Source organism: Mastigoproctus giganteus, chromosome 13 (genome assembly GCF_048544385.1).
Source record: "Mastigoproctus giganteus isolate SK-2022 chromosome 13, ASM4854438v1, whole genome shotgun sequence".
NCBI lineage: Eukaryota > Metazoa > Arthropoda > Arachnida > Uropygi > Thelyphonidae > Mastigoproctus > Mastigoproctus giganteus.
In genome coordinates this window covers 69385726-69410498 of record NC_143587.1, presented here as the reverse complement: position 1 = coordinate 69410498, position 24773 = coordinate 69385726, and the positions used below count along the sequence as shown (strand labels likewise).

Sequence of the window (24773 nt, the reverse complement as noted above, 5' to 3'; positions counted from 1 at the left end):
CTGTACTTGGACACATTGAAGCAGAACCTCCTTGCACTCAGCAAGAGACTACGCCGATACAAAGAGAGCTCCCAGAGGAAAATAAACAACCGACTCTGGCAGGTGCTTGTGAGTGCAAGTGAGCTTCTTGTACCTATAGTTTTGGACATTATCTATTCCTGGAGTTCGCCAGTTGTGAGAGTTCTTGATCGTCTGTTTCACTTCTTCTTCCTGAATCTCCCACCCTCTCATTTCTTGTACGTTCATGATTTTCTTTCGTTCTAGTTCTATGTTTGGAGCTCGGCTGTTATATCTTACTTCCCTGCCCCATATGTTTCCCCAGAACTCCTCAATCGTCTTCTTCTCGGGTGGTCCGTTCCCTTCTTTTCCGTCTTCTCCGAGATTCCTGTAGAAGCCTCTTTGGTCCTGATCGAACATTCGGTTGTTTATTTTCCTCTGGGAGCTCTATAACGATCTCCACACAAGATCACATAGACAAAACTGCTTCCAATGCATGGCTCACGAGCGGGTCGCTCTTTCCCGAGGGCATCCAGAGACAATCCCGAAGTTTCTCACTCAAGGAATCACATATCTCAAGCCTAAAGACGAAGATACAAGAAACCCTGTGAAATATAGGCCAATCGCCTGCCTCCCAACAATGTACAAGATCCTGAGCAGCTATTAACCAGGAAGATATCAGACCACTTGGAGAGCCAGAACATAATGGCCGAACAGCAGAAAGGATGCAAGGAGAAATTAACCATAGATGCCGCTGTTATGGAGCAAGCCTACAAGAAGCGCCGCAACATGTACATAGCCTACATCGATTACCGCAAGGCCTTCGACTCCGTGCCTCATAGCTGGCTAATAGAGGCGCTGAAGATCTACAAAGTCAATTCGATAGTGACAAATTTCCTAGGAGAAACGACGGCGAAATGGAGTACCACCGTTAAGGTAGAAACCATCACAACCAGGCCAATCCCCATCAGGAGAGGAATCTTTCAGGGAAATGCCCTGAGCTCATTGCGGTTCTGTCTGGCACTTAACCCGCTATCCGAAATGCTCAACAGTAGCAAGTACGGATATAACCTCAAATAAGGAAGGAAAAACCTGTACACCCTCACCCACCTGATGTACTTGGATGACCTCAAGCTCTACCCGGGAACCGAGAAGCACCTCCAGCAACTACTCCAGATCACCGAAGAATTCAGCAATGATATTAGGATGAAATTTCTCTAGACAAATGCAAGACCCAGGCAAAATTAGTCAACTGAAACTACCAGCTGCAGCCTGGTAAAGAGATCGAAGCCATGGCAGAGGGAAATGCCTACAAATACTTGGGGATGATGCAAGCTCAGCAGTTACAACGCAAGGAAATTAAGGCCTGCTGACCGAAAAATACCATCAGAGACTCAGAAGCCTGCTGAAAGCAAGCTGAGTGGAGGGAACACAGTTAAAGCCATAAAGACCTATGCAGTCCCAGTGGTAACATACTCCTTCCGGGTCATAGACTGGACAAGCAACGAGCTGGAAGATATCATGAGAAAGACAAGGACAATGATGACCAAGAGGCGCCAACACCACCCGAAATCTTCCATGGAGAGACTGACTGCCCGGGAAAAAGGAGGAGGAAGGAGCCTGATAGACCTCATTGAGCAACAGAAGACAGCGATAGTTAACCTGAAGGATTACTTCAGAAACACAGAGCAGCACTCCATCGGACCATAAGAAAGAAGAAAGATACACAAGCAGTATACCCCATTCAACCTAAGCGAGGAGTCTCCTATGAACAAGGAGGTACAAACGAAGCTAGAAAGATGGGAAGAGAAGACACTCCATGGCAGACACCACAATGATCTCCATCAAGATCACATAGATAAAACTGCTTCCAATGCATGGCTCACGAGCGGGACACCCTTTCCCGAGACTGAAGGATTCATGCTCGCCATCCAAGACCAAGTAATCAACAACAGAAATTATAAGTTGGATCGTTTCTGATGCCACCTGGCCTCAGAAACGATCCAACACATCACCGCGAGGTGCAAGGTGATCATTCAGAGTTAGTACATTCATAGACACGACCATGTAGCAAGGATAATACATCAGAAGCTAGCGAGGAAATACCAGTTAACCCAAGAAAGTGTACCATACTACAAGTACGACCACAGGCAGTACTAGAGACCCCAACCCACAAGCTGTACTGGAACCGCGCCATAATAACGGATAGAACAATCCAGCACAACAGACCGGACATAACCCTTGTGGACAAGAAGGAAAAGACTACCTATCTGATTGACATAGCGGTACCCAACACTGGCAACCTGCAGAAAATCCATGGGGAAAAAATCAGGAAGTACACGAACCTAAGACAGGAGATCAAAGAGATGTGGCATATGGAACAAGTAACGACCATCCCGATCATCGTGTCAACCACAATATGGTGCCAAAGACCCTACATAACAGCAATAGGTCTCCCAGCAAACACCTACAAGGAACTCCAGAAAGTCGCAATCCGGATTATCTGTAGGACAGTCAGAGAGTTCCTCGACCAACAGTAACACCACACATAACAACAACCACCCTGTGTACTTAGTAGCAATACCCGTCACGAAGTGTAACCCCCAATCACGGAGAAATAATATAAGAACAATAATAATAAAAATAATAAACCAGAGATGAAAGAAGCTTGAAGTTAACTGCCAGGAAGAAAAATGTAAAGACTAGAAGATTATTTTTCTAAAAGACTGTGGAACTTTTATTAAGCTGCTGTGCATTGTAAATGTTATCTTTATTTCCTGATCTTGTTAGCTACTTATACTTATAGTTGATAATGTACCTAATTTATATACAGCAGACTTTTAGAATAACGTCATCTTCGGGGATTCAAGTTGCCATTATTTCGATTTTTCCGTTATCTATAAAGTTTTATTTTTAATATATTTAATGCAGAAATAATGAGACTAAATAAGAAATAAAGAGATTAAGAATGCAATTTTATTAACTACACACAGTGGTGGGAATCAAAAATTTTAAAAACCGGTTCTTTATCACCTTACTCTCCCTTTTCAAGGTAAAAAAGAAAAACCAATAGGGACCAAAAGTAGCATAGCTCGCATGGCGTTTGGTGTAAAATGGCCTTTAGGGACCGTTTCGGGGAACTCGGAAAATTCTAGGAACAGGTTCGCACGAACAGGTTGAATCCCACCACTGACTACACATAAAAAACATAAACATGTTGACGATCCAATGTTATATTCGTTAGTAGGAGTGTATTAATGCCATTAATACACTTCGACTTATTTCCCATTCGATTTTCTATATTAAAAATAACATCAAGTTAAATCAGCACCGTGGCATTGTCACCATCCTACCCACACCAGGTGGAGAAGGCGTGGGTTCGAATCCTGTCAGTGACGCCAGGAACTTTAAGGAGCTTTTTTCACTCCGTGGTTGAATTAGTTGTTCTCAGGTGTAGACAGCAAGCTTTTTTCTCCCGGAAACTGTGGTTTTCGTTCAGCAAAACAGGAAAATCGAGCAGAGAATACACGCAATTTAAAGACACAATACACATGGATATATAAACTAACTTTCCGGTTACCCTACTGTAACAGCTTGGATTATATCAAGTTTGTGACTAAGCATTAATATTTTTCTTTTCTTCTCTAAATGAGGTTTATTATGTTCAGGATAATGAGGGGTTTTTAATTTAAAATAAATGTAAAACAGCAGTATAATCCATGAGATCAGTACAGAATTCACTTTCAAAATGGCGAATGTAAACAAATACCGTAATCACGTGACATGCTTTTTCTTCTTTCGGCACTGCAAGACATCTGCGCAGTATGTAAACATCCGATCTCAAGGTGCTGTTAGCTGAAATGTTCCGTTATTTGGGGTGCCGTTATGCCGACAGTCTACTGTATAATGTATATAAGATATATAATATCTAAGGCTAGATCTAAGGTTTGCAGCAGGAAAAGATTTCCTACTGCTAACAGTAAGTTATCTTTCTACTTTTTTTTACCCTCTTCCTGGTTTGGACCACCAGGGATTTCCCTGTACCCACCCCTTTAGCACAACCTCTGGTGGGTGGGGTGGGTGAGTGAGTCTAATTTGGAACTGAGTCTTTCTGTTTTATCTTTATTTATTTATATAACTATATAAATACATTTTTGAATATATATATTATTCGATTTTTTATCACGTTCTAAACTCCAATTTACCTCGGAACCACTATGGTAGTTGTTATTAAGTTTCAATTTAAACAACTGGAATCCTCATCTCCTTCAAGGCCCACAAACTATTCTTACTACAATAATATCCTTTCTCAGAAGATTCTGGGCAATGAGGATTTTCTTATTTTCTGTTTCCGTGATAAGCTTCAGTGGCTATTTTAATGGGCGGTGTATATCTCTGTTGAATAACTAGTAATTTTTTCAATAACATATCACAGTTTATTACATAGTTAACTTATGTGAGAAATACAAATCATCCAATTCTTCCTCCTCCTCCTCTACAGTAATATATATATATATATAAACGATAGAAGGCTATGCTTTTAGTATAGAGAGAGAACAGCAGGTAATATATATATATATATAAACGATAGAAGGCTATGCTTTTAGTATAGAGAGAGAACAGCAGGTAATATATATATATATATATATATATATATATATATAAACGATAGAAGGCTATGCTTTTAGTATAGAGAGAGAGAACAGCGGGTAATGTAATCAACTAACAATTAGCTAAAATGGAATTGTTATTGTTATTTGGTTTTCAGGAGCATTAGCAACTAAGGCCATATTGCTCCGGGGATATGAGGTGGTCATTCCCTGACCTTTCCGCATCCTCCGTATTTGGTGGTGACGGGCTCGAACCCCGGTCTAATCAAGAAGCGTGTGCTATGCACTGCTGCTCCTTCCCACCTGGCTACGGAGGCGCCGCTAAAATGGAAAGGCAGTCATAAAATAACACAATTCGAACCTGCAACGCAGAAAGTCAAAAATATTATAAGTACTTAGTACTGTACTTCAGATAATTTCAACGTCGTTAACGAGGGCCAGCCGTCAAAATCAGTCAAAATGCAGCAAAAAGTAAGGCCTCTGTTTCTAACATGAAATATACGTAGCTCGTGGTAAAAAGATACCAGGTTTTTAGTTTATTGTTAATGTTCGGAAGCCAGGTTAATCGTAATGCTAACGTATATATCATGGCTGACCCGACAGAGGCGGAGAAATGATAGATAATAAGCAATATATATATAGTAAAAAATTACTAAAGATCATTGAAAGTTGAAATCGCGAGGTGGAGGAGACGGTCATGAATCGTACTTACTGATTTCGCAAGCCGGAGAGTAGGGACGGTCGTTCGGTATACTGCGGGGAGGCAAAGAATACTACGTGCTTGTTTCAATGACTATATGGTATGTAGAAGCGACCTCAGGCGTTGGAAAGCAATAAGACGTACGGGATTGACTGGGGGATTAAACACTGAAGTACATCATATATATATATATATATATATATATATATATATATACAGTGAAACTTCTCCTAACGGACACCTCTCGTTAACGGACATCTCTCTACAACGGACATTTTCAAATTCCCCAACTCACCTCCATTGGTTTTAACGTATTTTCAGCTTCTGTCTAGCGGACATTCTCTGTAACGGACGCGGACAGGCAATCTGCACTGTTTCGTTTAGATTAGCACTTAATTTGATCTCCCCATAACGGGCTGCGGGAGAGCTCACGGCCCTTTTTCTAGGAACTTTTCTTCCACATATTGCCTCAATCTATTTTCTATTTCCGATTCTCTGAATTTTATCAAGGTTTACGTCGCGGTTCTAAACCCTTTTTCAAGAATTTTAAGGCACGTGTAAAACTTCTGATGAATTCGGTGTGTGCAGGGGGCGGAGTGAATTTGGTCGGCCTTTCGTCTTTTGAGTTTCAGTTTTCAGTTTTTTTCAGTGTCGTGTGAAGTGCACAATGTCTTCTCGTAAACATTTAAATTTAAAAGATAAAGTCGAACTCATTAATGCGTATGATCGGCAAAAAAATAGTGTTCGCAATCTAGCTGCAAAATTCAAAATCGGGAAGACGCAATTAAGCGACATCCAAATGGACCCAAGGCTCCCACTCACAATCAGCTTGAACAACCTGAAAGGATTGAGACGCATGTTCCCAGGAAACACGGTAGATTTGATGAACAATCTAGCCATCGACCTGGATAGATTCTGCGAACAGCATTCATACAGACGTCAGAAGCTAAAGGACACATATACAAACATATACTTATGAAACGCCACCAGAAGGAAAATGCCACCACAATGCATCCCGTTAAAGATAGGTGAAGCCATCACTGGTCCTCTCTTACTTAGAATCTACTACTCCAAAGACGCCTGGCTGCACTATTACGTTCAAGATTGAAGAATTGAAGAGATACCACGTGTAACAACCGGTGAAGGACTGCCTCATTTCTTTATATTTTGTATATTTCCCTCATGCTTATGTAATTTATAGCAATTTAGAGAAAATAATATCCTTTAATTCTGTTAATTATGTAAAATAATAAACACTAAGTTCTGTACCTGTCGGGTTAGGCATACATGGGCCCCATGTAACCGCCAGGCACATGTCCCTGTCTTAACCTCTGTGTGTAATATCACCCCCCTAGCTTCTAGCTGTCCAGGGGGTGGCTCTTTGGCAGAGCAATAAACAGATTTAATAAATAAATAAATAAATAAAGAAAAAAAATGAACTGCTCAAACAATTTTGGCAACACGGAAATGATCAGGTTCAAAAATCATTCCCGAAAACTGTTGGACTTCAAATTGACAATGTTACGTATGAGTGGTTTTGTCGCGCACGTGCTAAAAAAATTCCCATTAATGGGCCTATTATTAGGGAAAAAGCTTTGGAGGTTGCGAAATCTATGGGAGTAAATGAGTTCAAAGCTTCTGTGGGATGGCTAGACAAGTTCAAAACTCGGCATAAAATTTCTTGGAAAATCGTAAGTGGTGAAGGTGGATCTGTTGATATTGGGGTTGTAACAGAGTGGACCGTCAAATTGGAAGAGTTATGTCGTGATTTTGAAGCTAAGGATATTTACAACTGTGACGAAACAGGGTTGTTTTTTAAAGCTCTTCCTGAAAAAACAATGAGTCTAAAAAACGAAAAGTGCCAGGGCGGAAAAATTTCTAAGGAACGCTTGACTGTACTATTGTGTACAAATATGCTGGGAGACTTTGAACAACCTCTTGTTATAGGAAAACCACAAAATCCTCGTTGTTTCAAGGGGATAAAGTTCAATCTTTTGACTGGAAGTCTAATAAAAAAGCGTGGATGACACGAGATATCATGAGCGAATGGATAAGTCACTTTAACCAAAACATGATTCGTCAAAACAGAAAAATTATTCTTTTCATGGATAATGCTGCAGCTCACCCGCACATTGAATTGTTCAACATTCAAATCGTTTTTCTGCCACCAAACACATCTGCAGAGTGTCAGCCCTTGGATCAAGGGATAATAAAAAATTTTAAAATTCACTACAGAAAACGTGTTTTAAGACATCTCATTGCAAACATGAACGATGTAACATGTGCGAGTGGCCTTGCAAAGAAACTCGGCATCCTAGATGCGATTCAGTGGATTTCCTCTTCAGAAAACGCAATTAGAAAACAAACTGTCGTGAACTGTTTTGTAAAGTCTGGCTTCTCAAACGCAAAAATTGAAGTTGTGAACAGCAATGTGGAGCACCAAGAAGAACCAAAACTTCAACATCTATTGATAATGTACGATACTTCCGCTACAAGTGACCCTGGCTACAAAAATATAGACTCGAACCCCACTACAGAAGATGGTGCTCCAGATATCAACGACATTATCATCGATATTTTTCAAGAAGTTCCTCATGAGGATGAAGAAATGGAAGGAGGTCATTCTGTCGAAGAACATATTAACGACGAACCACCGATGAAAATAGAAGAAGCGCTCATACAAATCAATCGTTTAAAAATGTTTTTCGTCGCTGAAGAAGATACTGAAGGACTTTCGATGGTTTCTTCACTCCACACAAATGTTGAAAACAAAATTATCAGCCGGAAGAAGGTGCAGAAAAAAATAAGTGATTACTGTATGTATTTTTCTTAAGATAAAGTCATAATATGCATAGCACAATTGTATGTATATTATTTACAAAAATATTGTGCAAAATCTGTATATATTTTAATTTAATTTTACATTAAACGTTTAACGATTTTTCTTTATTTTTTTTTCTCCCTCAGACTTCTTGTTAGCGGACACTTCTCTCTAACGGACAGATTTTCATTTCATTCCCCATGGCTGTCCGTTAAAGGGAAGTTTCATTTATATATATATACACACGCGCGCGCGTGTGTGTGTGTATGTGTGTGGATACATATATATTTATATAATTCCATTTTCACTCTCTCTTAGTACATATAAACTCCAAAATAGGGCACATAATCTTATTTGGCCTAAAGATCTTTCTACAAGAAGTCAATTTATAAACAAATTGACTTCTTCACTCAGAGCACTTACTTTCTTTATTGATGACAATACCACCTAATTCATAACTCCACATGTGCTTTTACATTGCAGACAGATAACACTCACTCTCTCTCTCTCTCTCTCTCTCTCTCTCTCTCTCTCTCTCTCTCTCTCTCTCTCTCTCTCTCTCTATCTGTCCTATTTCTTTTCTACAATAACGCATACAGCTCAATCTATCAGTCCTATTTATTGCCTATCGTTTAACATAATCAAAATTCCAGATGACTTAATTTTTTTCTTCCTTACTTTCTCTTTCCACTGCCTTGATAGGGTTCCTGCCTCCTTCAAACGGCCATCTGCCTTAGAGGTCTTCGCATAACACTCGCTTTGTCTTCATCCTCCTAATCATAATGCAGCAATCAAAAAGGGCTCGACGCTATGTGTAGCTTCTGCTTCTTGCACACAGACGATTTCTGAAGCCTTCTCGTAGTCCCACGCTCCTTCACGCATTCCTTTACTATCCAAGACTTTTTACAGCCTCCCCACTAAATACATTTCACTCCCCACACTCCTTTACTAAAACTACTGTACTTTTAAATAACCTTTTATCTTCTCCCCCTTTCCATACCTCCTCCTCCTCTTTTCTCTCTCTCTCCTCGCGTTTCTTCTTTTTGCTCTAACTGTCCCTCCTGTTTTTTTTTTTTTTTTTTTTCGACCAATCAGTCCTCTTTTCTCTTCCAGCATCTCTACTCTAATTCGCTCAATTTTCTCTCCTTTGTTCTGGAAACATTCTGTATGGACAAGCCATCCTTCCGCAGAATACACGTGTTGTTTTCGGAGCTGCCTCCCTCTGCTACTTCGCTTAATGGCCACTCTTTTAATCCCTTAATCCTTTTTTTTCTACGCTATTCGCCAGACCTAGTTGCCCTTCCGTTTTCAACCACATCGCAGGGTCGGTCACTTTGTACTTATCCGAAGTTTAAGTTAACTTCCATCACTCTGAAGTACAGCGTCCGTTCAATTTTGGGTAAACTGCCCTGTTTCCCTTAGTTACCTTCTATTGTTTATATTTTCTCCTGGACCTGTTTTCATTAGCAAAGCTGTATTGTGCCTCTACATCAAACGAACACATACTGATCGTCTTTCGATATGCTCCCTCTTTGCTCAAACACCATTTTATAGAATTAATTCACAAACAAAAACACTTAAATTCCGACAGAAAAATAATTAAAAATAACTTGTAAGATAGGTATCTTACAGAATAGATGTAAATTTGCTGGACTTGGCCCATCTTCCCATAGTCACGGTCCAGTACTCTGAAGTAGCCGTCCCAGTGACTGCTACTTTAGGGTAGCCAAGAGGTCAGAACAAGACAACATACATTTTCCCCATCGCTACTACTTTTTCCCAGTGGAGCAGTTACCCAACTCGCTGCGTCCGCTGCTCCTGCTGCTTGAAGGATGCCTTTTTCTACATTACTCACTTCTCTCTCTTATCCTTCCCTTCTTCCACTGTTCCCTCGTGCTCCTTTTCTAATAATTTTTTTCTTGGGCCCTTTCTGGTTAGCCCAGGCGACTACTGGGTCGAGTCAGCAAGAGTACTGATTCCAGACCCTCTGGTCCGGCTCTTCGTGCCATGGATGGAAACTAGAGGTGAATGGTGTTCCACTAGCCTCTTAGGCTAAGGAGCAGAAGTACATTTGTATATGTATGTGTACAGGCCCGTTTTACAAAGGTTCTATATTCCTTCACAGGCACATTACGTGGAGATAGGCATATGCCTAAGGGGCTGACAGTGTAATAATGTACATATTAGTGTGTGTGTGTGTGTGTGTGTGTGTGTGTGTGTGTGTGTGTTGTTTATGTCAGGCCAGTTTGCCACCAGGAAGCAGGTATCCCCCCGAATCGTGATGATCGTCCGGCAGCACGTGGAGCCGGACCCAAATTCCCATAAAGCTACTTGTTCCAGTAGTCTGCGCTATAACACAAAGTCTCGCATCCACCAGCGTGTATGCCATACCAGTGGATGCCAGCAATACCATACTCAGGGTGCCCAATTCTGAGTACCAGCAAAAAATAAAATATAAATAAAAATAAAAATAATAAATAAACAATAAATAAAATTTTAAAAAATAAAATAAAGTAAATATAAATAAAAATAATAATAATATATAAATAAATAAAATAAAAATAAATAGATAAACAATAAATAAAATTTTAAAAAATAAAATAAAATAAATATAAATAAAAAAATAAATAATAATATATAAATAAATAAAATAAAAATAAAAACTCAAAACTATGGGTTAAAAAATAAAAATTAATAAATTAAAATAAAACCCCCAAAATATGGGTTAAAAAAAGGTATGGGTGAAGGAAGAAAAAAAAGGAAAGAAAAGGAAAAGAAATTTAGAGTGAGACATTACTGAGTGGCTCGCAGCAATTGTCTTCTTTTCCTAAAGACATTATGACAAAAACGCTGAAAAGCATTAAATTTATCTATATGTGAGACAAAAAGATGTAATTCACTAACATTACTTATTAAAACTGTTTGAAACAACGGAGACCTTTCTTCAGTATAAAAGTTACAATCTAATAATACATGTTTCAATCTTCTTCAATCCCACAAATACAAAAACTGTCTATTGCTATATCCAACTGAAACAGTTTTGCATTTAATGTTCCATGACCTGTCATTATGAAAGAAGCCGTCATAGTTGGGAAAAATCAAGCTAATTTTTTATTTAATGACAAATAGCAAACATATGGTAGAAAATATTTCATGACTAAATCAGTCGTACTGACATTCCACCTGCGTTGTCATATATTAAATAATTCATTTAAAATTCTTTTTATCTCAATTTTCACATTAACAGATATGTTAGAAGTTATTCCCATAAAGCTAACTTCCTTGCCTTTCTTTAAATGATACCATCCCTCTATATCACATGCAAATCCAGGAGTAGCACACCAGCTATTGCCTGAAGTGTATTTGTCGAAACCATCCTACGTACTCGAAAGACCCTCATATATCTTCCCTAGGTTGACCTGTGCTCTGTAGGATTTTTCCCTGGTTTCAGTATCATCTTTAAAATTGTAAACCTACATATTTCTAGAAAAACTGGTTCTAAAAGCCATTTGTTAAACATATTTAACAATATTTCAGGATACATTTCAAATAACTTAACTATTATTGCATTTTCTACTAATTCCCAACTAGGACATTTATTTAACCTGACCTGTTTCATAACTATTTTTAACTCAATCATATTAAATAGCTCAGTTGCAATATGAGTATTATATGAGCTGTTTCCATTTTTATTCTAAACTGATCTGCAGATCAGTTTAGAACAGGGATTCTCAACGGGGGCGAAAATTGGATTTTGGGGGCAGAAAAATCATGGGTATTACAATGGTTGGTGGCCCTCAAGTTCAACCCGACCAGACGACATCTTATTCCTTAATATTTAATTTCTCTCATTGGGTTTTCCTTTCCCCTGAGACAACTGATTTTTAACCTATAGGTATATTATTATTATTTCTACTTTCTAAGCGACAATTAGTATTAATTTGTTGTTTCCTCGTGTAAGTTGTTTATTTTTGATCCACAGTGCTTTTGTGAGTGACATGGGCTATGAGAGTTAAAAAAAAAATAATTTATATTTTATTATTTAATTCTTTGTAGTTATTCAATCCATCACAATCGTGTCAAGTGCTGGAAAGAAAAACTATCAACAGTATCTGGAAGGATATCTAGCTTATGGTTTTATTGAAAATATTTTATTGAAAATAGTTCTTTTTCAAATGAGGCTATGAAACCATCAAGACTTTTAGATCACTTAAAAAGGAAACATCCTAATAAAGTTGGTAAACATAACGAATATTTAAAAAAATTTAAATAGAATTTCAAGCAACGTAACACTGTTACTTCTTTATTTAAGAACACGCAGGCGCCTCCGTAGCCAGGTGGGAAGGAGCAGCAGTGCGTAGCACACGCTTCTTGATTAAACCGGGGTTCGAGCCCGTCACCACCAAATACGGAGGATGCGGAAAGGTCAGGGAATGACCACTGCATAACCCGGAGCAATATGGCCTTAGTTGCTAATGCTCCTTAAAAAAAAAAAAAAAAACAAAGAACAAACAAGAACACGCAAACAAAATGACGACGGAATGACTGCATCTTATAAAATTGTAGAAATCATTTTGAAATCAATGTGTTATCAATGTTGTTATCAATGTGCCACCCAGTGTCCGCCACTGGGTGGCACATTGATCGTATATTCTAGGATAGAGTGAATCCAGTTTAGACCAAATTCTTTTTAAACATTCAAATAAGCGAAAGTGTAAAACCAAGGTAACATTAGAATATGAACACGGAAATTCGGTTTTACGTTAACCTGCTTATTGAGTATGCACCCATAGAAAGCAAGCTAACCAGCACCTTTAACCGGTATCAGGAACTTGCATTTACTAGAAAGCGAATTAAACCTACAAAATATGTTAATCATTATGTTCATTGCTTTCGATGTACACATAATTATGTCTTCGATTTCCGATTCTTCTTCAGATGAGGAATTCATACTCGTGGAATTTATTGTTATTTATTTTTATTTAAGTAAATACTCAGACAGAGAAACGCTCTTTCTGAATAAATAGAAGAGAAAAAAAATAAAAAAAACTGACCATGGCTTCCAATCACAACTTAGACCTGCAGCCCCAAGTCAGAATGGGTAAAAGGTCAGAGGAACAACACAACATGACTTTACACAACGTAAACATATACCTTACACTTTTTAAAATCTCTGGCCTTCACAGTGTTCTATGTTTCACAAACAGAGTACACAACACGGAGATGGGGAACCCCCTGGGGCCGTTAGACAATGAACACTTTACACTTTACCCTCATGGGTAGCACAGTTGGTAGAATTGCCGTCTTTTCCCACACTGGATCTAAAAGAACTAGGTTCGAGTCCCGACAATGACAAGAGGAATTTTTATAGGCATTTTCACAAAGTGGCTAAGTTAGTTGATCTCAGGCGAAGGTAGTATGGTTTTTTTCTCTCAGAAATGTTCACAAGCTCTCCTGTTATAGTGCGTTCGCCGGAAAACCTTTATCACCTAGTGATTAAGACAATCAACTATTACAATTACTCAACATTCAAGTGTATATAAAATGGTTTCCTGACAAACTCATCACTAACATTAGCATTCCAGGAGGCCTGAGCTTCGATCTGATCGACTAGCGATTTAGTTAGGACAAATTAATCTAGTATTCTAGATTTACTCCGAGAAGTAAAGAGCAAATTGCAACATCTAGACGCATTGTGTTTTTCATCCCCGGACATCTCTTAGCTAAGGGCTGACTTGAGATGCCGCAATTAATGATTCTTTTAAAAAATGATTGTTCAGTGAATTGTATGTATCTAGAAAGAATGGTCATGGCATAACTATTAACAAACAACAAGGTTTATTTAACATATATGTATACAAATGAGTACAATATAATTGGTACATAAGTTAGATTAATTGGTATGTAATTGTTAAGTAAACTAACTGGATACAAGCAGTATCTTGCTTTAGCAATATTATAATTTTGTAATGTTTTTCATGAGACTTTTACACTAATTCTCTATCAAGTACAAAATTCTTTGTGTTTGTCATAACATAACCTTGTTCAAATACTAGAACAGGGAATTGTATTGACTTAATAGTGTAATTAATATTTGACAATTAAAATTAATAAGTTGCATTATCAATTAAACTGAGTTCTAAGAAAATAATACAATTGTCGGGGTATATTTATATATATATGTGAGGAAAGATGTCTTATAAATGCATTAAAACGTATGCAGGTAATAGGTTCGGCTTTTGGGTGATTTAATACAGTTTGTTATTAAACAATAAGGGTTGACTTACCCGAAAATATTCTGCACCGCCTCGGGGGGGGGGGGGGGGGGGGAGATCTGTTCCAGACATCAATACGATTCTTTTCTCATCTTTTCCCTAGTAATTATTAATTTACCTCTTCTTCACACAATGACAAAAATCGGCCAAAACTATCACTACTCTCTTCTTCAGTCATATCTTGCTCAAAGTTAACTGTGTGTCTGTCCCTGCCTGCCTATTTTACCCTTCTCAAATATATATATATCTTCATCCCCTCAACTGAGCTCCCTAAGAATTGTTTTGTTCTCACGAGTCAACTATGGGGGGGGATTAAATGGATATTGTACCATGCACAGAGTGTCGAAGCTAATATGTTTATAAAGGTCTCGTTACACAAGACTGCTGTGTCTTGTCCTGCTAATTTTCACTCGTATAACAATCTACACCGTTCTTGGGACCTTGCGTGATTGATGCTCCCGTTACACAGGAGAACAGGTGACGTCACTGAGTGTAGTATTATGGCGAGCGGACCCCTGGGGTGATTGAAAATGAAAGTAAAAACTTAGCTCAAGTGACGCTATCGTTATATCCTTTAGTTGTACAGGTCGTGAAAAACATATCAGGCACCATTAGGCCAAAATTACCTCTTGAAAGTAAGCGAAAGGGCTGAAAAATGAAAATATTTTTCACACACCTTCCCCCTACGGGCAAGAAATTCTTGAGCGCAGAGAATTTCACAAGCTCAAAATTTCTCAAGTTTCTTTAAAAAAAATACGTGTAACATGAAATCTACCGATGTGAAAAAAATGTAGTCACAGACATCTCTCCCCTTACAGAATTCGGATTGTTCTCCACTATGATAAATGGTACCCCAAACAAAAAGAAATAATGTGTCTACATACAATTTTCAAAATCTTCTGAGTCCTATAATAATAAACAACGATAATTTTATGTAAATTTTCACATAAACTAAATGGTGTTATGTCCTGAGTATAGTGTAACAATGTTGTATAAATATATATATATATATTCTTTTGTATTAACACAAATTGTAGTATCGTTGCACTGACTGTTCTCTATGCAGGACAATTGAAGCACTGGAATACTGATAGGATTGTTCATTGTTGGTCATGGAAAAATACTGGAACTTCTTCTCAAAGAATTCTTTGGTCACATTTCCCTTATATCACCATTGCTCAACACAATAGTATTACATGCAACAAAAAAATCAAAGAATCAGTATCTATTCTTTTTAACATAATTAGTATAATATGACACTAGATATACTATTCATTATGACAGTTAACAACTGAGACAACACAAATATTCAATACATATGATATCCTTTTATAATGAATGTATTTAAAAATATATCAAGCAAACAGCAAAAAAAATTTTATCTAAACACATGAACAGTTCTCACTTATTTATTTACTTTTTTTTAAAAAAAGAAAACATAGTAAGCATTAAACACTAAATGACTATATAATAATATAAATTCTCAAATATAATTGCAAATTCTATATACTATTTGCAAAAAGGACAAAATTTAAAGAATACATTGAATAAATATGGCTGCAAGTACCAACTTATTCTTGCAAAGTTATAAGACTACAAATTGGACTGTAAAAATTTAGACAGTTACATTAACTGACCAGTTGTATAGTTTAACAGTTCAGCATCTTCTGATGGTGCAACCATCATCTGTTGGGAATATCTCACTAACTCTCCAGACAGAGAGAGTTCTTGGGTTCACAAATCCTTAAAGTTTAAGGCCACTGAGTACACTTGTCGGCTGTGAAGACAGACTAATATTCCTTGAGTGATTTCACAGAGATAGTACTTCATTGTTGGCTGGAACGCCATGTCAGAGCATGAGAAAGACTAAATGTTCACTACAGTTCTGAATGGGAGAACTTTTTGCATTCAGAAGGATAACCATCATGCACATAAAAGCTGAGACATCCTGATAAATTCTGAAAAATCTCCTTGAAGCTACTGAGCAAGAAGATAGTAAAATGTTAAGTGGATCTCATTTACTCTTTCTTTCTTCTTCCTGTTCAATTCGTTTAACTGTTAGGTTCACAACCTTTATTCATCTTTTCACATTTTGTTTTGACTTGTAGAAGAGGGGGTGAGGTCTCATGCCCTTTACCCTTCATCTATACACTTTCCACTCACTTTTCTTGTACTTGTTCACTTTCCAAAACTGTCACCTCCTTATTTCCTTTCATTTCTTTTCAAAAGAAATGGATTCTCTTTATTTTCAAAACAGAAACACACAAGTCACTCATGACAGATTAACAAGATTCCCAAAAAAAAAAGGAATTGGAAACCATCCTCTAAACTTGAAAAAAATGAGCTCTGATCTTTTCAATCAGCACACTGCTTTAATTATCAGCTGTTTGGATTATCAAAGGCAAGAGCACAAGAGCGATACTTCAACAGTTTGATTTCTGTTTTCTTTTTTTTTTTAAGTTGATATTGTCTAAATATGTATACTGTCTAAACCCTTTTTACTTTGATACAATATCATTAACCCTTCTAACGTCATATGTGATAAAACTGCAATTAGTGGATATACTCCTTTTCAAAAAAATAATTATTTATGGAACTACTACTCTGATTTATATTGTTTCAAAACTTTAAACTCGGGATGAGGTTGAGTATTCTTTACAAAATGGTACAAGGAAAGATTCTCTTATCTTCATCTAGAAACATGGGTGTTACTATTTATTTCACTCTACTCTTCTCTTCAGAGGAACGACAAAACAAGCAGTGACTGGGCGGAACCAGCCGTCCTCAGGCCACTTATTTCATCCGATCTTCAAAAGAAAAAACCTAAACATATATATAGACATATTTATATTTTTCAGAATCTTTTCTCTTGTAGTGAAATTTCAGTCATGCAATGAGAGAGAGAGAAAACAAAAGGAAACCAGGGGTGCACCCAAAAGGCCCAAGTATCCACTGTAACCTTCCTCTCTACATTGGCCTATGATTGCAACATGTTTTGTGGAAGAGGATGTTAATATAGGTTCCATAAGAAAATATTTTTCCTCAATGGTCAAGTTTGAATAAGATTTCTAGTACTTATCTTCTTTTACTTTTTTTTTAAACAACTCCTGAAAATAACTCTTGTTTTTATTTGAAATAAAGATTCTCTTTCCATGTTTTCACCTTCATCCTTTAATCCTCTTTGCTCACTGCATCATCCATAACAAAACTGCTGATGAACACCATGATAGAGTTTGATGAAAACTAACCTTCTTTTCCCTTTGCAAGTAAAAATTTCATGGGTCTGATACTCTAATTAATCGGAAGCTTCATTTAATGTATCTCTTAGCTTATAATCAAATCATCTTCAGCCGAATGCCATATTCGTCACAGGACATAATGCATCAATTTAGCATGATACTGGAATCTTCATTCTTGTATAACTTTCCCTTTCCAAGAACTGACTTCTTTTCTTTAGAGACGGAGGAAACATAATAACAAACTTTTCCTCATACTGTTTTCTTTTTCTCACAAATTTCAATTTTGATTCTTTATAGTTTTAATCTCTCCACGCATCTCTTATAAGACCTGCCAAATCAAGGCCTTTGTCATTATTTGGTGTATTTAACCTCGCGGTAAGTGGACTTCCCAACATCCACTGAATAGTCCTATCACAATCCACTGGGTTGATCAGCTTGAGCTGCACTTCCAAGTTCTTCTGTATTTTGATCTGAAGGTTTGCCGCTCTGCATCTCTGTTTCATGAGAGGAGCTTCCATGTTCTGTTCCTACTCTACTGTCAGAAGCTGATTCGGGAATTCTCACTTAATTTTGTGACGGTGGATTAAGGGTTACCACATATGGTGTGTGAGTTACACGACTACGACTGCGCAAATTATATTCATGTGTCTGTGCTGGCCTATGGGTAGATTCAACTGTCTCTTCAGACTGTTTTATCACTGACGGCCTATTTTGGTTCTCATTTGCAGATGTCGTCAAAGGTTCTGAAATAGGTGCAGTTCTAGCTGGCTGCAAATACACAGGTTGGGGTCTATGGGTGGGATTAAACCACATTCTTCTATTATGGGGTCATCAAAGATCCATGTTTCTTTTGGCACTGTCTCTGTACCAGATTGATCTTGTATTTCACCATCTTCTGATTCCTCTGACTCTTCTACTCTAAGTTCAGGAAACACTTTTCTATTTACTACCTTTGTCAATCTGTCCACATGTACAATCTGCTTATCCTTAGGCTTATTTATATTCTGTATTTCATAGTTTACTAATGAAGGTTGACTGATTACCCTGTAAGGTCCTGTACTCAATCGAGCCAGTTTCCTCGTGGTACTGACTTTCACCTTAGGAGTGAAAAGGTAAACAAGACTTCCTACTCGAATATTCTTATCCACAGCCACTGCTGCTCTACGTTGTTCTTGCTTCTGCACTGCTTCCTCCAAATGTTCAGAGACCATTTCATAAGCTCTACGGAGTCGTGCACACATTTCTTCTGAATAGTTCTCTAAAGATGCGTAACTTTGCCTTAATTTTGCATGCCATAAATCTGAAGGTAACACTAAATCTCTGCCATAGATTAAAAAGTTGGGTGTTTCTTGAGTAGAACTGTGAGTTGCAGCATGATATACAGCCACAGCCAATGGAACCATCTGATCCCAATCCATCTGGGTCTGATTTACGACATGCGATAAAATGTTAGCTAAAGTGCGATTCAAACGTTCAACTTTTGTGTTTCCTTGAACGTGGAAGCTAGATGTATGGAGTTTATGAATGTTCAACTTCTCCACACTTGTCGCAACAATGAGGACATGAAATTTGTACCTTGATCAGTGAGTATGTATTTAGGAATTCCATGCCTCGCTATCACATTGTTTATAAATGCTGTGGCTACTTTGTCTGCCTTCTGAGTTTGGAGTGGAATTGCTTCAACATAACGAGTGAAATTATCCACTGCTAACAATAGATATTTGTATCCTCTCAAGGACATAGGAAGAGGTCCTAGGATATCTAATGATACTCGCACCCAAGGTGAATTTTCACTGGGAACTCTCATTAGAGCTGCTTTAGCTTTAGGATTGTACCCTTTACATTCCATACACGATGGACATGACTCAATATAGTTCTTAATGTCGCTGTACCTCCCAATCCAGAAAAAATTCTTTTTTACCTTCTCTAATGTCTTCTGTAGAGACCAATGGCCTCCGCTCAGAGCGTTGTTGTGGCATGCTTTCAATACCTCTGTCTTCAAGCCAACGGGGACTACTAATTGTTCTGTTGGCTCTTCTCTTGTCGCTCCAGGATCAGATAAAGTGTAGTGATATAGTATTCCCTCTTTTGATAAATAGAAGGAATCTGGGATTTTTGCTGATGCCTGGGGTATTCCTTCCAATTGTTCAATTAACTTTTGCAAAATTGGATCTTCTCTTTGCAGGGTTTTAATTAAATTTCTGGTTTGTTGCTGGGGCATCACCAATGACTCCATGGTTAAATCAGCTGATATGGGAGCTACTAACTCAGTTGTTTTAGCCTTCCTTGGCCTTTTTTTCTTTTCATCCTCTTCTAACACTGGCCTTGAAAGAAAATCTGCATTTGAATGTACTTTACCAGGACGGTACTGAATTTGGAAGTCGTATTCTTGTAAAAGCATGCTCCATCTCACTAAGCAGGGGGAAGGATTCTTCAAATTGAGCAAATAACTCAAGGGTTGGTGATCTGTTATCAGGGTGAAATGATTGGACACTAAAAAAGGTCTGAACTTTGTGACTGCGAAAACAATAGCCAAACCTTCTTTCTCTGTTGTACTATAATTCAATTCTGACTTCTTTAATAGTCTGGAAGCATAGGCAACTGGCTGTCTTGTATCTTCATCCATCTGAAGCTCCAGACAGGCCCCTACGCAGTATGCTGAGGCATCAGTTGATAAGACAAATGGTTTTGTAAAGTCAGGAAAAACTAACAGAGGTTTAGTTGTCAAGGCAGTTTTCAGTTGATCGAAAGCTTGCTGCGTGGAACAGTCCCAAACAAAAGGTGTTTCTTTTTTTGTTAGCGGAGTAAGGGGTCTCGCTATCTCAGCAAAATTTGGAATGAATTTTCTGTAGAAACCTGCCATTCCTAGGAAAGATCGCACTTGTTTTACGTTCCGTGGGGAACGAGCGTCTCGAACGGCGACTGTTTTCGGGATTTGGACGAATGCCTTCAGAACTGACTAAATGCCCAACATATTTTAACTGTTCCTTCAGGAACTCACATTTCTTAGGTTTTAGCTTAAGGTCGTATTCTCTCAGACGCTGGAAAACCTTTCGCAACCTCAAGAGATGCACATCAAGGTTGGGCGATGCAATAATTATATAATCAAGGTAGGCGAAAATCGAATCTTCCCCGAGTCCATGAAGCACTAATGATAAGGCTTTCAAGAGTGATGAAAATCCATTTTTTAATCCATGCGGCATTCGAGAAAACTCAAATAAGGACACTCCAGTAGTGAAGGCAGTTTTGTGACAATCAGCTGGGTGCACCTCAATTGGGTGGAATCCACTTCGTAAATCAAGTGAAGTAAAATAACGCGCTTGTGCGAGATGTTGAAGTACTTCACTAACATTAGGGAAAGAATAATTATCAGAAATTTTTGAATTTAATTTTCGAAAATCCACACACATCCGATAACTAGAAACCGGCTTTTTGACTAGAACTATTGGCACTGCGTATGGGGAATGGCTTGGTTGTATGATGTTGGATTCCAAAAGTTCATTCACCTGCCTTCGAACTTCATCTTTCAACAAGAAAGGAACTCTATAAGCTGACTGCTTCACCGGTATATTGTCCGTCAGTTTAATTCTATGTTTAAATACTTTTGAATTTCCTAGCTGAGCTGGACACTTGGCAAAAACATCTCTATATTCATACAACAAGTCTGACAATTTACGTTTCTGATCACCAGTCAAATGATCAAGATTTAAAATCTTTTAAAGTCACAGGAGATGTCTTATTTTCTTCTACTTCCTTACCTGCAAAAGTAACTGGATTATTTTCAACCCTTTCCAAACTAGCAATTCCCATCCCCTTTGGAAGATATAAAGGCTCAGTTGACAAATTTGCCACCAGGACTGACTCTAATCCATCGGCCTCTACTTTGTCCACTGAACAACGGACAGCTAAGTCCTCACGACCAAGGTTATAATTAGGTTCTGTTAACATCAGTTGTTCTGTGGAAACAGCAAGCTGGTTACAATATGCTGTCACAACCCTTTTGGACGAACCTGGTAGCACATGTTTACATGTGAGCTTAGCTACCACAGGTTTAGAACTCATAATACTTCGTTCCCTAACACCTACTTCTCTTAAACAAATATTCAATGGGATCGAGCGAACCATTTTTTACCTAAGTCAATTATGAACGAAAAACGTCTCCAAACATTCAATCCTAATATAATGTCATACTGTCTTGTGAAATTTCCATTAGCTACCAAAACATTATCTTGAAAACTTGCACTGTCCAGCTTAATGTTTACTGTAACTTCAGTATGGATCGGTACTACATATCCAGAAACACCCGTTACAGTCAAGTTTGGAGCTCTTGGATTTAGAGATTTATCATTTTTAATTTTATTAAATAAGTCTGTACTCATTAAAGTTACGCTAGCACCTGAATCTACCAAAAATTTAGCCTCAACATTTTGAACTGATCCCATGATCAACGGCAATTGAGAATCGTTATCTAAAATATAAACTCCATGTTGTACATTTTTGTGGTTGGCATACGATTTAGCTCCTCTATAATAATTTTGACCTGGTAAAACAGTTCTATGACGCTGATAGTCCCTTCTATTTTCTTCACACACCCATTTATGTCATAAATACCTATCTCTATCTTGTCTGTAACTTACATTATCTACCTGGTTAATTTGCCTACCAAAAATCGCTTTAGGATGAGTTTGTACCTGATTAAACTTATTTCTAGGTATTTCTTTTCTTACCCCTGTATAAGAGTTCATATTAGTCCTATTTCGATTATTATAATACATTTTGTTTGTATTTCTAACCCCATTTCCATTAAAATTACCACTTTGTCTGTTAACATAAAGCGTCCGATATTTTGGTAACGCAGTGTATTCGCGTGCTCCGCGACTCGTGCATGGATGGTTAGGATAATTTGGCATCAGTCGGGAGCTGCCGCAGCGACCGCCAGGCATATAGCATCTTTCTCCCTGCTCTGCCTGGTACGTAGGATTACTGTATACATGCTTCCTAGCATAGCACGGAGCAAAATCACGTCGGGCGAGTTCATTGCTACTGACGCCTGAGTGCATAGCATCTCTTCGTTCTTCAGACTGCAAATACGTAATGCTGGGCGCTCTGTAAATACAGGTGGGAAAAGGTGGGAAGGCTGCCGCATCATGATTTTGACATTGTTCCGTTTCATTAACTGGGGTTTGTAAATGATTACATGTAACGTTACTTACAGCTAATGCTTTAAGTGATTGTTTTAAGTCCAGTATTTCATCTTGTAAAGGTTTAATAAATTTTTCAAAATAATTATCCTGCTGGCTACCGACTACTTCAATATTAGATTGACAATAGATGGCATTAATTGGTCTGTGTTTTGTTTCTGTAAAAAGTTCATTTGTCTCCTCTCGTTTCGAGATAATAATTGCTTGATGGAAAGTGAGGGGGTTTTGTGACAAGACTATCCTTTTAATTTTATTTGAAACACCCCTAAGGAATTGGGCTAACATTGCCTGATCTAAAATCGAATTTGCTTCGGGGGTTTCATTTTGTATCTTAAACGCCTTTCTTGCCAGGTTTTGAATTTGGGCTCCAAAGCTGGCGACATTTTCGTCAGGTTTTTGCACAGTATTAGCAAATTTACTTAAACAAGTGACTATGTGTTCCGTTTTTTCAAAGTGAGCTAAGAAAGCATTTTTGAACACATTATAATTTTCTTCCTTACGCAATTCAGTGGATTGTGCTAGGAATTCTGCTGCCAAACCATGAAATCTTGATCTTGAAATGGCTATCATTTCTGAATTTTGCCAAGCCGTTAATTTCCCTACGCTTTCTAAAGTTTCAAAAAAATATTGGACAGATGGGCCTTCATCTGTACCAAAAAAGGTAGGCACCAAACTTAGGTAACCTGTGATATTAGCCACATGCGGCCTGCCTGATTCTGGAGGGGATTGTGTTTGTTGCATATCAAACAATGCAGCAGAAAGGTTGGTTGAAGTTTGTGGGATTTGTTCTTCCATGTTGGATTTATAAGTGTCTATGTTAAATTAGATGACTCTAATAATAATTGAATAAAATTTGGGGTGGGAAGGTCCCACCAAAACAGTGTACTTACCTTTACGTAGCTGAAACAGAACTAAACTGTTAGTACTGATCAATGCTAAAACAAAATGAGTTTCTGACATATAGCAACTAGATTTTGTTTTTTTTTTTGTAATTTATTATTATTATTTGTTTTGACAAATCAATTAACTACTTCTAGATGCTTCTAGTTGCTATGTGTTACTATTATGTATGTACTTGAGGACTGTGTTATTTGTATTGCTGAAAAAGAAAATTAATAAAATGCCTCTAACCATTCTCTGTATACACACAAAATCATTAGTGTTAGACGTTTTCCTTTTCTTTCTATTACAACAGAAATCTCTTTATTTTGTCTTCTATTCACTAGCTTCTCCTGTTGTGCTTTGCTCTTCCGTTTACAGTAATCCTGATAACTCACAAGCTTTCATATAAAAAAACAGGATTTTCATCCCGCAAAAGCACATTTCATCCTGGTCACGATTAGCAACAGTGTTCACAAGCTCTCCTGTTATAGTGCGTTCGCCGGAAAACCTTTATCACCTAGCGATTAAGACAATCAACTATTACAATTACTCAACATTCAAGTGTATATAAAATGGTTTCCTGACAAACTCATCACTAACATTAGCATTCCAGGAGGCCTGAGCTTCGATCTGATCGACTAGCAATTTAGTTAGGACAAATTAATCTAGTGTTCTAAATTTACTCCGAGAAGTAAAGAGCAAATTGCAACATCTAGACGCGTTGTGTTTTTCATCCCGGGGCACCTCTTAGCTAAGGGCTCACTCTAGATGCCGCAATTAATGATTCTTTTAAAAAATGATTGTTCAGTGAATTGTATGTATCTAGAAAGAATGGTCATGACATAACTATTAACAAACAACAAGGTTTATTTAACATATATGTATACAAATGAGTACAATATAATTGGTACATAAGTTAGATTAATTGGTATGTAAATGTTAAGTAAACTAACTGGATACAAGCAGTATCTTGCTTTAGCAATATTATAATTTTGTAATGTTCTTCATGAGACTTTTACACTAATTCTCTATCAAGTACAAAATTCTT

At 37.7% G+C, this 24773-nt stretch overlaps 1 protein-coding gene across 1 annotated transcript in view; it reads right to left on the bottom strand.

Annotated features, from left to right (window-relative positions):
• The window catches only part of LOC150076146 (calmegin-like), a 308067-nt gene extending 286363 nt beyond the window's left edge, over positions 1-21704 (bottom strand). Inside the window, exon 1 of the mRNA XM_090387267.1 lies at positions 21505-21704. Coding sequence (XP_090243393.1) covers positions 21505-21704 — 200 coding nt within the window. The remainder of the gene's footprint in view (positions 1-21504) is intronic.
• Between the last annotated feature and the right edge of the window lie 3069 nt (positions 21705-24773).